The 14614-nt window shown below is 43.3% G+C and overlaps 1 protein-coding gene across 1 annotated transcript; it reads right to left on the reverse strand.

Moving 5' to 3' along the window:
* Nucleotides 1-1188: 1188 nt before the first annotated feature.
* On the reverse strand, nucleotides 1189-13296 carry ripk4 (receptor interacting serine/threonine kinase 4). Its single transcript, XM_005806690.3, has 8 exons — nucleotides 12985-13296; nucleotides 8746-9037; nucleotides 8032-8180; nucleotides 6705-6754; nucleotides 5862-6020; nucleotides 5592-5710; nucleotides 3282-3522; nucleotides 1189-3189 (listed from the first exon to the last, which is right to left on the reverse strand). Exons 1-8 carry the CDS (start codon nucleotides 13170-13172, stop codon nucleotides 1895-1897), a joined length of 2493 nt encoding a protein of 830 aa, XP_005806747.3. The 5' UTR covers nucleotides 13173-13296; the 3' UTR covers nucleotides 1189-1894.
* Between the last annotated feature and the right edge of the window lie 1318 nt (nucleotides 13297-14614).

The raw sequence follows: 14614 nt of genomic DNA on the forward strand, positions 1-14614 counted from the left end.
TGGTTTTCCATAGATCAGCGCATAGGAGGAGGAATATTAATGCACGCTGCAATAATTTAGATTTTATTTGTAAGCCATAGTAATGACAAAATGACAAAATGTGGAGTTGATTGCATGAATTCCTTTAGCAGGTTTACTAGCATGGCAATGGCCTTGATATGAGATGAGAACTGAGATTGGCCAACAAGTTCACATTCTCCTTCCCTAATGGAAGATGAGACGCGTCACCAGGCAACAGGCAGAACAGACAGAGTCTATTGTACGCACAGCGGAGGCGTTAAATTACACACATCTTCTGTGCCCTTAGCAAACACGAGATAAGAAAACAGCCCCAATCTGCAGCATCTGCCACCCGTACGGACTTTCTCCGGTTGAAAAAAGCCGAGCCCTTGAGGCGTCAGGCAGCGGCGGCGGTGGTGGTGGTGGTGGGGGGCTGGTGTGTTGGTTTAAGAATGATGAAAAGTTAAAGTGGTCTGAGGAATTAGCCAACAGGGTGGAATTGCAGGTCGTACATCAGCGCCCCTTCTCAATCATCCATTATCTTACAGCCTGAGATCCCCCTCAGGGGCAGTTCCCATGGTCCGTGCCAACCTGAGCATGCTCCTGAGCACAAGCAGAAAGATAATAATAATAACACTGCAGGTGAGGCTGCAGATGCAGACATGCCAACTCTCGTCAAGATCAAGGCTTAAAGGTCCTGCACACACGTGTAGGCGGAGCAGTGGCAAATTGACTCTGAAACGAAAGACTTTCTCCTCCGAGCCTGCAGTGACATGAGGGGCTGGCTTTTCCTACATTTTTTCTTAAGAACCAGTAATATTAAGAAAAAGGGAAGAAACAAGCTAAAGATTATGTATGTAACAATAGTTTGTGGAAAAAACATTAAACAATTTCAGGCTTTTCTTGGCTACTATGTCTGACTGGCTGATTCTGTTTTGTGACACACTTAATATACTGGAGGTTCTTTTACAGAGTTTGTAGCTTGAATACAATAGAAAAAGAACGAAAATACATCAGAATCAGAAAGAAAAAAATATACCTAATTTTCAGGATTTGACCAATCAAGTGTCTGATTGCACTGTCAGGGCGACTGATTGGCGCATCTTCCATTCTGCAATCCTAAAAAATCCAATATCTTACTCATTCCCATGTTTAATGATTATCAAAAATTAAAACAGAGTTCATTGGAAAAGGTTCAAAGGCTTTTAATACATCACATCCTTGGTCTTTACAGACTGAGCTCCAAAACATATATCTGAACAATCAGGTGTAGTACAGCCAGCGTTCCATAATCCTTACCTACAGATTGCAGCGGTTCGCAATGTCAGCAAAGAACAGATCCCAATTTTAACAGTTCAAGACTCCTAATGTTGTCTTCAAACAGCGAGTTGCAGAACAGTGTCAATGTTACCATTGTTACCATTGGAGGTAACAATGGTAACATTGCTACCTGAGGTGGCTGTGCAGCCTTCCACAAAGTCAATAAACATTATATTCCAATTCTAACAGCTTCCAGATCAATGCCTCGTCTCCAAACAGTGAAGTGCAAGTACAGTTGATGTTATTGTTATCTACAGGCAGCAGTGACTAATCAGTAGCTGATCCTTCTGGACAGTGAAGGATCAGCTCTTTGAGCAGTGCAGGCACTCAAAAAGTCAACAAAGAAGGTATTCCACGGATTTAACACATGTTAGCTTCCCCCAAAACAGTCAAACAAAAAGGTTTATACATTCTATTTACAGTGCACGCACTACATTTAGCTTTTATCACAAATAGGAGATATCTACACTGGTCCAAGAGTTTCAAAAACAATACAAATGCCCCGCCAATGTGTGAGGCAGCTGGTAAGTACGGAAGACAGTTCTGTACAAAGTCCACAGAGCGTTTGTTCCTGTTAGCATGGCGGAGAGGCACACTGTGGGCTGGGGGACTGTGGGCTGGGGGACTGTGGGCTGGGGGACTGTGGGCTGGGGGACTGTGGGCAGTCTTTGTCCTTGTGCTCTGTCAATTTGAGAATAACAATCTTCCTTTGGAGCTGCTTGACCTCCGCTGCAGGGGGTTCCTCAGCCACTGGTTGGACTGCGCTCTCTGTTAAGTCCTGGCAGACCTGCGGCGGCAGCAGCATGGTAATGACGTTCGAGTGTCCACCCTGCACTGCTAGGTGCAGCGGGCTGAGTCCCTGCTGGTCCGACAGGCCACCACCATCTGGACAGTGAAGGATCAGCTCTTTGAGAACTTCACTGTGTCCGTTCTCTGCTGCCAAGTGGCAGGGGATACGCTGAGCGCGGTCAGACAAGTAGGGGTCAGCCCCCTCTGCAATCAGCATCTTGACCGTGGCCAGGTGCCCCTGCTGAGACGCTAGGTGGAGCGGTGTGAGTCCTTGGGCGTTTTGGATGTTTACGTCTGCCTGGTGTTTGATGAGCAGGCGGGAGGTGCTGGTGTGGCCCGTTTCTGCTGCCACGTGTAGCGCCGTGTTTTGCTCAGATGACATTACGTGGACGTCCGCCCCCAGTTCGATCAGGATCCGCGCTACTCTGTATTGCCCCCTTTGGGATGCGAGATGCAGCGGCGTACGGCCATCTGTTGTCTGGCTGTCCACGTTCACGCCGGCCTGCTTGACCAGCAGCTTGACGATGCCCAGGTGCCCCTGCCAGGCAGCGAAATGAAGCGCCGTCCAGTTGTTCTTGCCCTTGACCTGAACATCGGCGTTGCGGCTCAGCAGCACCCGGATCACATTTTCCTGGCCGTGTTGGCACGCCACATGGGCCGGTGTGCGTCCCTGGCCATCAGTCTCATTGATGGTTGCCCCGCGGTCCAGCAGCAGTCGCGTCATGGCCTCATCTCCGTTCTGGGCCGCCCAGTGCAAGGGCGTGTACTGGTCCTCGTCTTTGGCGTTCACATTAGTCCTGCGCCGACCGAGCAGAAGTTCGGCTAGTAGCTTCTGGTGCTTTTCTGTGGCCAGATGGAGAGGCGTGGAACCGCGGACGTTCGGCAGATTTGGATTGGCATCATTCAGAAGGAGGAACTTGACGGCCTCCTCGTTACCCAAAGTGATGGCAAAGTGGAGGAGGCTGTCTCCTCCTTCAAGAGGAAGGTCAACATCCTGAGGCTGGAGGATTTTCATTAGCTTAGCGGTGTCTTTGGTCCTGATGGCGTCACATAGCTTCCGCTTCTGGACTTCAGCGGAATCTGGACAGTATGAAAGGACCAAAACAGACGTTAGAAGACTGATTACTCATTTGGGCTACACCTCCACCTGTAGGTCTTTAATTATCTCTTACCAAATGTGGTTTCCTTTTCAAAGGACAGGGTGATGGAGTCTTGGGATGAGAAGGCTGAATCTGCGGAGGAGATGCCCGAGAGTCTCTTACAGGTGTTCTCTTTGCTGTGGATGCTGTCCTCCTTCACTCGATCGAAGCTCCTTGAGATCCCAGAATCCACCTGGTTCAGCAGCTCTGACAGGCTGTAGTCTTTTTCCGGCAGCATGGCCGACTTTGGACGCACCGGTTTGCTGGCGTTACTCTGTGGAAAGATCCTTCGGTTAGCGTCCAACCTTTGGACAAACAGTTCCTTGACATTCTGCACATGCCATTACATCGACACTCCAACATGCCGCTGGGACTCGGTTTCATATTTCACTTTCAATGGCAGCTCAGTGGAAATCCTGTGACTGTTTTCGTCTTAAATGCAGCTGGAAACTTTAAACAACTTCCTTTTTGTTCTTATGGACGTCGCTGTTCATCGGCTTTCACCAAGCCGGAGCTGGATGTTTGCTTCTAGTCACGTATAGAACACCTGAACAGGCCGGAAACCATAGTGCAACACACAGGTTGGACAACATTCCTCTCCTGTGACAAAATGCTTGTTCTGGACCAAACGTCTGGCTTAAAGTCATAACCTCATCTGATATACTGGAGAGAGATAACCTCCTTGGTTACATATTAATAAACGAAGCAGCGCGCCGATTCAACAAAAGCAAGAAGCTGTCAAGCATAAAAAATGAGGTCTTCAGTGGCTTTTCAAAATATTCTGTTAAACTGTTACGGTCAGATCTTTAATAATTAAACATCTACATCTAATGATAACAAGAGAGTTCAGCTCGAGTTCATAATTTCAAACTCAGTATTCCAGCCTGTCACAGGCGGTGATTGGGTAATTGTTTGAAAAGTGCAATCTACAGATCTCAGTAGCCAGAGGCTCCCATAACAGGTCAGAGAGTTTGAGACGTATTTATGTGCGTGGCCTTTTAACAGCTTCAATGTCAGGAGTTAAACTTTACAACCTCAAATAAAATCTAACAGACAGCCAGGGCAGAGAAGTTGCATGTGGTAGGGCGGATCTCTTCATGCTTTTCTAATCAGCCTAGCTGGAGTCTTTTAAACCATGTGCACACTGCATAGATAATCCTGACTAAGACCTGATAATAATCTAGGTTATTACGCAAAAGCAGACAAATACTTCTACTGTGTTTTTTTAAAGTGGGCTGTTAAAATACCTGTACGGGACACATGTTTAACCTAAGCATCTAGAGTGAAGTAATTAGGAGTCCTGTCATCTATGGAGGAATTCTTAAGGTGTTTGATTTATTTCCAAATCCACAGAATGCCACAACTCAAGTGGCTTAATGAGGACTACAGCTTAAAGAAAATGTTCTATTGGACTGATGTTGGTTTTAGATTGTTCAACGAGAGGGACAATGTGATTTGTGATTTAGGATTCTGATCCGATGCAGAAATTATTTGGCTAGAGGTCAAAATCAAGTGATTTTCCATTGATTATCTAATTGTTATTGGCAGATGACATATAACAAAGATTTGAGTCTTTTTTTCCCCTTCATTCATAAAATGCACTAAAGTGAAAAACTCTACATATTTTTCATTTATAAAGCAGTCCTCTGTGATTTTTGTTACTTTTTGCAGTCAAAATTACTAATTTGGTACTGCGACTTTAGAAATATTTGCAAGGAATTTTGCAATATTTTCTCCTCACTAACCCCCTTACAAAATCTACATCTAGAAGAAAAAAGATAAGAAAAACAACAGCAAGCAGACAGATTGGACACACAAACATTTTCATGCCTTTGAAGAACCTAAATAGTTGGACTTTTGTTACTCGCTACATCTTTCATGGCCTGCAGCTTGACATAAAGTATTTTTGAGGCAGCACCTGTAGGTGGGAGTTAAACCAACGCTTTTGACCATTTTGGTGAAAAATTCACAATAAACACAATATTCCATTATGGTGAAAAAATGTGGGGATTTCTGGATGGACTCATAAAAGCTACTTTTTAGACTTTTTTTAGAACCAACTTCTAGCAAAAACTGGCAGCACATTTTTCCCACTTTATGCAAATATAGTACTTAGAACAAAATGTAATTCGACGAAGTCGGTGCTGGCACATTAGACCTTAAAAAAAGAAACGGATGTTGGTGTCGACCAAGAAAAGTCTGGTTGCTCAGCTTCCCTCGTTTCCATCCAACTTTTTGTCCCAATTAATAGCTTGAGCTATTAATTGGGACAAAATCAATCATTGTTTAATAAAGATAACACCTGATCTCAAAATCAGTGTGTGTAATTCTGCCATGACTTACCTGGTCACTGGCGACTGGGTTAGGGGACAAGGGTTCTGGTTCCGATGACGTTGATAACCTTGGGGTCCTGGGCTCATCTTGAGGTTTGGAGCAAAGCTCCTCAGCTTCAGATGTAATTTCTGAGAGAAGAAAGTATTGAATCTAACGTCACTTGCAGGTTGAAATTGGATCAAAAAGAAAGGAAAAAGCATCCCATACTAGAACATGAGACAGTTTGTCTAACTGATGTTTTCCTTTAATGCAAAGATAAAACAAAAAGTCCACACTAACCTTGAAAGGTGGGTCTGGCATTAGGGCTGTTGACCCAGCAGCGCTGCATGAGGCTCAGGAAACCGGCGCAGGTAGAAGGTCGACTTCTTGGCACTAAACCCAGATCTGGACGAACTCCTTTAACCACTTTCACCATGATCTGCAGGATGTTGTTTTCTCCTAAGGAGGGAAATGCCAGTTTAATTATTACCCAGTTGGATATATTTCATCCTAAACTACATCACAGTACACCATGTCCCTCTACCTACAAGAACAACCAGTGATGCGCAGAGTTATCACCATCTTTCTTAGCGCCCACACACCATGTGCTCGTTTCCCACGGCAGCCTAAATGGTCTGACCCAGTTCTATCCAGCGGTGGGAATCAGCTAAGTCAAGTGATTCACAGAGAAGAAGCAAACAGCTTAAAGCAGCTATTGTAGCCATAAAGGGGCGGCACGGTAATCAACCTGGCAATTCCTCACTTTTTCATTTTGTCTGGGTCAATACAGGCAGCGCCAACCCTGCCTAAAGTAGGTGCCAGTTGTTAAAAAAACAAAAAACAAACAAAAAAAAAAACAAGGCTACACTATACACCTGGGAAAATGAAAGAAAAAAAATTCCAACCTTCCCCAGTCCACCAGCCCGGGGTGGAATTTCCACAGTAAACACGCTCAGGTACACACCTTGAATAATGCAGTCTGGAGGTTTGTTGGAAGTTTAAAAATAAAAGGGAGGATTGATATTGAGATGGAAATAGCTGAAAAGTTGTCAAAGCAATAGGCGGTATTATTTCTCCCTAGCACGCCTCATTTGTTTTTCTTCACAAAAACCGTTATTGCTTGTGTTGTGCTGCAAGCCTTACCCTGGTAGGGTTTCTTCTGTGTGAGAATGCCCCAGATCACGATGGAGAAGCTGAAAGAGATTAAAAAATAGAGAAAGAGGCGTCATTTTCCTAGAAAACATTAAACTGTATAAAACTTGGTATTTAATCTAAAGCTAAAGAAGTCCAAGGTGACTGTTCTAGTGATGTCAATGCACATGTTCTTTCTCCAGCAGCACATTTTGTTCCTTTTACTACTTTTTCTACTCAGAATGCCCCATAAGACCAAACAGAAAATATTTCTGATGCAGAAAATTTCAGTGTTGCCTCACAAAATCACGGCAAAGACTACTGTCCATTTCATTGTCCATTTCAGGTCCCGAAGGACTCGGTGTCCTGCTGGGTTTAAATGTCTCCCTGCTCCAACACAGCTGATGTAAACGGCATGTCCCCAAGCTCTACGGAGCCATGCTAACGAACCGTTCTGTTGATTGTGCTGTGTTGAATCAGGGTATCTAAAACATGCAGGTTACTGGTCCTTGAGGCTTTGGCCACTGTCACCTTCCAATAGGAGGGTAAACAGAAAAACATCGCTAATGAGGTCTGGTATTCAGAGTGCTGTATCCAAGCATACTGATGCAAAATTGAGTTGAAGAAAAAAGAACGGCCATTGGCAGCCTAATGAAATAAACACCACTTAAGAGGTTGGGGAAGATTCACAAAGTGTGTACATATATGATGAACCTGCATATTAGATAGCTGAGGAATGCTGTCTGATGATGTTTTGTTGTATGCTAGTAACTGGGCCAGACTTTAGAAAGGGCTTAAAGGGGCAGTAGCCCAGAGCTCTGATGTATTGGGGTGGGGTGCACATATTTTATTTTTGTAATTTAATAAATGCCTGTTTTGCAGACATTATACTTTGCATGGAGTGGTAAGCTCATATCAGGTGAGTAGTACTAATATTTTGGGATTTTATGACTACATAATACTCATTTTTTGGGGGGAACATGGAGCTACTGGCCAGGAGACATATTAAACTCACCATCATCAGTTGGTGTCAACAGTTCCTGCCTAATTATATATAGTTTTACCTATTAACATGCTGTAATTTTCATTAGCAAACTATTTTTTCTCTAGTGGATAGGGCACCAAAATGAATTCCAGCCCAGGGGCCAAAATCTTTTTAAATCCGGCCCCGGCAATTAAGTATAGCAGGAAATTACAAATTAGTTTGAATTACTGCCTGATTTATGACTCTAAATGAATCTACCACACTTGATCAACAACAGTACTGGATGAGAAATCTGAACAGGAACAACTGCATTTACAATCAACAAACTATGTGTCAAGTGCTGAGGAAACCAACCTGTAGACATCGTGCTTCGTGTCCGAGACTCTGTCCTTCTCTATGATTCTTTCTGGCGGCAGGTAGGCTATGGTGCCGCAGAAACCCTCTCTGCTGATGTCATCAGTCTGGGCCAGGCCATTCCACCGGGCCAGGCCAAAATCAGATATCTGAAAGGAGATCAGAGCCTGAGTTGAATCGCATCGCCGGCGTCGGATTTCTCGTGAAATGCCACCGCCACGATGACTAACTAACTAACTTTGCCCGTCGAGTGTGACAGGCTGCTAAGCTTTTATTATGTGCGCTGAATGGTATGATGAGGGCAACACGGCCATGTCCCAACCTGCCGGAGAGGAGAGGCCCTGTATATTTGTGCAGAGGAGTGCACGCCCCAGCACATGCACGCACATGCACACACACACTCAGAGAGGGAGATTTAATGGGAGCTAAATTAATCCTGTTGGGACAGGCCCGGCTGAGGTGTTTACATCCAGGTATTAAACTCTAGAAATGACGGTTCCCACCCATTTACAAGAGGCACGGCTGAACTGCCTAGAGGTTGCAGAGAAAAATCTCAGAAACACCTGTCAGGTGAGGGGAGACCTTTTCGTGTTTTATTTGAATCGTTAGCAATATTTTCATGAAACCATTCCTTTGCTTTTGGTGCCGAAACGCGAGAAATGAGGAATGAAATGTCTCTCCACCTCTGACTGTTTGCAAAGCAGCGCTCCGTACCTTGACGTGGTAGTGGCCATCCAGCAGGATGTTGGCGGGTTTCAGGTCCAGGTGGAGAAGCGGCGGGTTCATGCAGTGTAGGAAGTTCATGCCCACTGCCGTCTCGTGGATGATGCGGAAGCGAAGCTCCCAGGGCAGTGGCTCGTTGGCCAGCAGGTTCTCCAGAGAGCCGGTCTCCATGTACTCCATGACCAGGCCCTGAGGGTCGTTGCAGATCCCATACACCGGCAGGATGTACCTGAACTTGGCCGCCTCCATCTTCTTCGCCTCCTCGAGGAGCTCAGAGCGATCCCTTAGTTAAGGAAAAGAGTGGACTTTTAGATTGCAAAACAATTACGCCAGATCTTCCAGTATCACTCAGTCAGTTTGATGTATAAAAACAGTTTTAAGCTACTATAAAAAGTCTAGAGATAATAGCCAATACAATTATTACACTGCAGAAAAACAGATAAGACCTGCCATAAAATGAAATACTTAAAAACAACAAAAAAAGCTACATTAGCATTTCAAGTACCATCAAAGGTATCGGTGCACTGATTGCAGTTTTCTTTCCGACTTTCCGACAATGTGTTCCTCTATTCCCGTTTTGTGTGGAGTCCCACAGGGCGCTGTGTTAGACCCCCTTCGTACCCCTGCAGTGTAATACAATTATTACACTGCAGAAAAACAGATAAGACCTGCCATAAAATGAAATACTTAAAAACAACCAAAAAAAGCTACATTAGCATTTCAAGTACCATCAAAGGTATCGGTGCACTGATTGCAGTTTTCTGGGCGATCACCGATCTTTAAAAAGAAGCCTTGCCGATTCCGATTTTTGACGATACCTGATTTTTTTTTTTGTCTGAAAAGTTGCAAGCAATATTGTTAAGTTGGCAACAGAGACCTAATGAGCGGGTCTGTCAGACAGAAGCAGCGGTAAAAGAGATTAGTGGATAAGGTTGGTTTCACATGTAAATAATGTCTGATTGAAAAGTGTCCTAAAATGAAGGAAATCAGGGCTATTTATCAAATGACAATTTGAAAATATCGGAACAGAAGTGGCCTGTCTAAAAGTGCAAAGGAGCTGCAGAGACGCCGGCCCTTCTAAGCAATGAGGAGCAGTTGATCAGGTGACTTAAGACAACAGAAGGGTGTATTATCGAGCAGCAACTCAGAAAGAAAGGACAGGGCAAGACAAGGTAGGCGACAACAAAGAAACGTTAAGATAAGTTCTAAAATGTATGGGAGTGTCAGGAAGTGCAGCAAATACAAGACAAATGTGCTCACATTATGCTACTTAACGGACTCACAGCACATGTTTTATCCATCTGTAGCAGAGCAATAGATAATCCACTAACCCCTAACATAAAGTGCATTAGAGTAATCTCACTGTGTTATGATGGACACGTGGACTGCTGTTTCAAAGTGCAACACAACACGTTTCCTCAGCGCAGGGCCAGGCAGGAACTAATAAAAAGCTAAACGAAGGGGGCCTAACACAGTGCCCTGTGGTACTCCACACAAAACGGGAACAGAGGAACACACTGTCGGAAAGTCTGCACAGTAAAGTGCAATCAAACTGCAGGTGAAATTTCTGCAAGTCATCCTGGTTTTGTTCCTCATTTCTAGTTGAACACTTTTTATCCAACGTTCCCTGTTATTAAACATTAACCTGCTTTTGTTCCAACCTGAATTTCTGCACACATCATTACTTGGTTCTAAAATAAGCTAAATGTCAAGGAGCACTTTTATGGATATCTGTACTTCACTTATTTATCCTACATTAAAGTGAACAGCACTCTTTAAATCTCACAATAGCCCTTTCAAAGCCTAGAGAACATTCCAGTTTTCACATAGTCCAGAGGGGGTTGAACACAGCTCACGCTCTGCAGCTTTATCAGCTCACTGACCCTGCTGAAAGTGAAATATCTCAAACACAACTGTGCAGGTCGTGCATGACCTCGGTTCACTTATCTCAGGGGCAGGCCGTTAGCCTGCTAAAGAGGACGGATCAAAGTAGCATAAATCCCACTCACAAGCATGAGCTTTAAAAGGCGAAATGTGGTGAGCCGAACTGGGAATCCTGCTTCTCAAACGTGAACAAAATGAAATCAGAGACAAGTGCAAAAATACAGGAAACCGAATTTCACCCTTCCTGGAAGGAGGGTGGAGGGGGACCAAAATCTAGCATTAGATGGAAAACCAGGTAAGAGCTTGTTTGGTTAATGCTTCATCTAATTCAAGTAGCTCATCCGGATCAAACAATGTCCCTGCTTTAACAGAGGGAGGCCTGGATAGACCGGTTCCGCCACTTCTTATATTGTCTGTGCCACACAGTGGCAGCCAGACAAAGGTGGCTTTCAGTACCTGCTCCTGGATGTTATGTGTGGGTCAGTGCGCAGGCTGAAGACAGATGACTGTTTATGTACCTTAGCAGATGTTGATGGAGGAGGCAACATCTTTGGCTTCAGGTAGACGAGAAGCAACATGAATGCGAAGAGAGCTGACAGTCAAAAGTTTCCGAATATTTTCGTGACATCCGTCAACCTCAACCGGTTGATTTCACCACCATTATTAAACACAACAGGTTGGGGTTTAAAGTGCCAGCAGAGTGTCTCTTATATAAAAAAATCATATTCATCTCTTCATTTTCTGTTAGTTATCTCCTTCCCACCGTTTTCACGTTGACACTGACATAAATATTAACACATTTTCTGAGTTTTAATCTCTTCAATGCCATTTTTTTTCCTGCAATTCATTTCATTTCTTAAAAAACTTCCTCCACAAAAAGTGTCTTGCATGCCAAATGGATTTTTCTGAGGAGGTGAGATTCTGATCAGTTTCTTTTTTTGTGCAATTACAACAAAAAGTTGTCCAAAACAGATTTCCTGATAGATTTACAATGAACACTTAAAATTCTAATCACAATAAACATTCACTAATTTCTAATTTCCACTACATGGCGAAATGTCTTCACCAGGCAGACTACAAATTATTATAAACAGTCCATACGTTTCTCGACACAGCGTTCCAGTTCTCAGTCATTTAAATTCGCATTGGTATATAAAATATTAATGTTAAATATTAATTTATTTCCATTTTCTTCTTCCTTGATTTTACTTTTGTCTGTTTGAAATAAATAAACAATAATAATAATATTATATTAAATAACAAGGAAGACAAGGAGGGAAAGAAAAGAAGGGATGAAACAAGGACAAAATGAAAAAGGGAAGGAAGGAAGCAATGAAAAAAAAAATCAAGGAAGGAACAAGTGATTGAGTAGAGTGTAGAATTATTGATATTTTTCCATACTCTTATTTCCTTACTCTCCACTTATCCAGATATACAGAAATCAAATTCCATAAATTTCCGGATTTTTTTCTTAAAAAAAAAGTATTTTAAAAAATGGCACAAAAATCTTAGAAAGGACATAAATTTCTCTTTTTAGTTTAAAAGAGCAAATAAGAATAAAACAAATTACGATAAAGTAAGAGTTATTAAAAAAAAATACAAATATTATGTTATGTAATCTATGTCAACAAAAAACGTCCAGGGGGGTTAATGGAAGGGATCTTGTGGTTTAAAGTGCAACTAGTAACAAAACCAGCAGCAAAAGAAGCTTCTGCTCACAGGCTCTGTGACGGAGCAACCTCTAATAAGGACTTGCAGGAACCTGAACTTACAGCAGCATGGCACAAACACCTGGAAGAGAAAAAAAGTGGAAAAGGCCTCAACTGCCTTTTTCTTCCCTCTGCAGAAGAACTCAGGAGTGACAGATGTGCAAATGGACTAGTCTAGATGTTTGCGCAATCTCCAGGAGTGCCTGTAGGCAAGAAGACCCCTCTGCTACTCCCACACATCGACTTTAATGGGCCGCTCCCTGGGGTCAGAGCGTGATAACATCTCTGACTGTAGGCAGGAAACATTTGGGAGCTCGGGGTTGTAGCTTTGAATGACCTGGAGTCGCGTGGAGGTAGTGCTTGTCCTGTGAATAGTTGAGGATGTCGTGACTCCACACAACTGATCTGTGTTGAAATACCCTGTTCCAGGCACTCTGTGCCCAGACTATAAGTCGATGAGTCACCCGCCTCTATCAGTTCTGAATGTAAAACAGTAGGTGAGAGGTGAGAGCCGTGGGTCAGGTCTGTGAATGCGGCTCTTTGACGGACAAGAACAGAAATAAGACACACCTCAGCTCTGCTGGAGGAGAGCTGACTTCCTTCAAGCCCAAGCCAAGATGGGGTTTTTATTACTCACTTTTCATCCAGATGAAGGCAGGGAGGACACTTGATGGCCAGCCATGTTTTCCACTTCACATGCCGCACTTTGTATACCTGCCCAAATCCACCTGAGCCTATCTTCTCCCAGTTGCCAAACTCAGAGGAGTCAAACGTCTTTAGCAGCCCCATGTCCTCGTGAGGGGAGTCCGGGACGTCCATATCCATGTCGAGGGACCCGCCAACCGGGGGAGGATAATTCCTGTATTCCTTCGTCTCCAAGATGGAAAGTGTAGCAGCACATACACAAACACTAACCTGAACAGCCTGTGAGCTCTTCCTTGTTTTTTGCCCCAGTCTACTGCCCGGCACGACTCCTCCCACTTCCCAGGTATGGGGGCTGGGCTAGCTGCTGTGACATCATCTGGATGTTGAAACATGGAAAAGTTCACAAAGGAAAAGTGACAGCCAGCAAGGCACCTCGGTAGCACTGCCGATTGTTTTAAAGACACCCTGAAGGTCTTGGTTTTCTCGCCCTGGAACAACAAACAAAAAACACTGGGTCATATTAGAAAGTACACCTTGTCCCACCAAACCCAATCACTCACCTGACGCCAAGGTAAATGTCACAGTGGGATACAGACAGTGGCTCGAAAATGTGCGCTACTGCGAATTTTGTTGTCCCTGCATGTAAATTAAATGAAATTAAATTACCTGAAAAAACTGAAAAGCACAAAGGAATCCACTTTTTTAAAAGGACACCCTGGAATTCATGTTTTAGATTCAGTCAAGCCTTTTAAAACACTTTTCTTTACTTCAGGTATGGTTTTGTATTCACACCTTGTGGCATATTGATGAAAATAGAAACACTTCAAAGTATTTTATTTGGAGTCTATGTGAGAAAAAATGCACATACTGTATAAATGCTAAGAGAAACAATTAATAGTTATCATTAGTATTATTATAATATACTTAAAAATGTGAAAAGTATGACCTGCATTTTATCCAGGATTCTTTACTCTCATACCCTTAAATAAAATCCAGCGGAACCAAATGCTTTCAAAATTTCTCTCATTAGTAAATACTGCAAAACCCACAGACAAGAATTGTATCTTTAACACTGTGGTCGTTCTTTTCAACATCACGGTGTTGGGAAGCTAGTAATTACAAGACAGTCCTGGAAGAAAACCTGTTAGGCTGCAGCTACCCTAATCATAGAGGAAATTAATGTGCTAGAACAGCCCAGTCAAAGTCCAGAACTAAATCTAATTGAGAAATTGGGGCAAGACTTGAAAATTGATGTTTTCGAATGCAGTCCATTGAACCTGACTGAGCGTAATCTAGATCACAAATAAGAACTTGCATAAATCCTGAAAAGTTGGTCAAGACATACCCCAAGGACTTGCACCTGTATTTGGAACAAAATGGGGCCTACAAAATACCGATTTGCAGAAAACGGAAATGAATAGTAAAAAGCATGCATCATTTGTCTTACAATTCTGGACTACCTCGTTATTGTCCATTGCATAAAGCCCCAGTAAAAGGCAGTACAGTTTATGGTGTTATTGTGACCAAATCTGCAAAAGGTTCAAAGGGGTAAATTTCTCCAACCCAACTGAAAACTGGCTGATGTTTCTTTCAGGCACCAACATCTCAGCTGTATCAAAGCA

Source organism: Xiphophorus maculatus, chromosome 11, assembly GCF_002775205.1.
Source record: "Xiphophorus maculatus strain JP 163 A chromosome 11, X_maculatus-5.0-male, whole genome shotgun sequence".
NCBI lineage: Eukaryota > Metazoa > Chordata > Actinopteri > Cyprinodontiformes > Poeciliidae > Xiphophorus > Xiphophorus maculatus.

Bases quoted from the DNA above. Each gene is read 5' to 3' on its own strand.
- ripk4 (XM_005806690.3), bottom strand. From the start codon at position 13,172: ATGGATATGGACGTCCCGGACTCCCCTCACGAGGACATGGGGCTGCTA. The intron at 6,021-6,704 runs GTAAGGCTTGCA...TTCCCTCCTTAG, and splicing joins ACAGAAGAAACCCTACCAGG to GAGAAAACAACATCCTGCAG. The intron at 5,711-5,861 runs GTTAGTGTGGAC...TTCTTCTCTCAG, and splicing joins TGCCAGACCCACCTTTCAAG to AAATTACATCTGAAGCTGAG.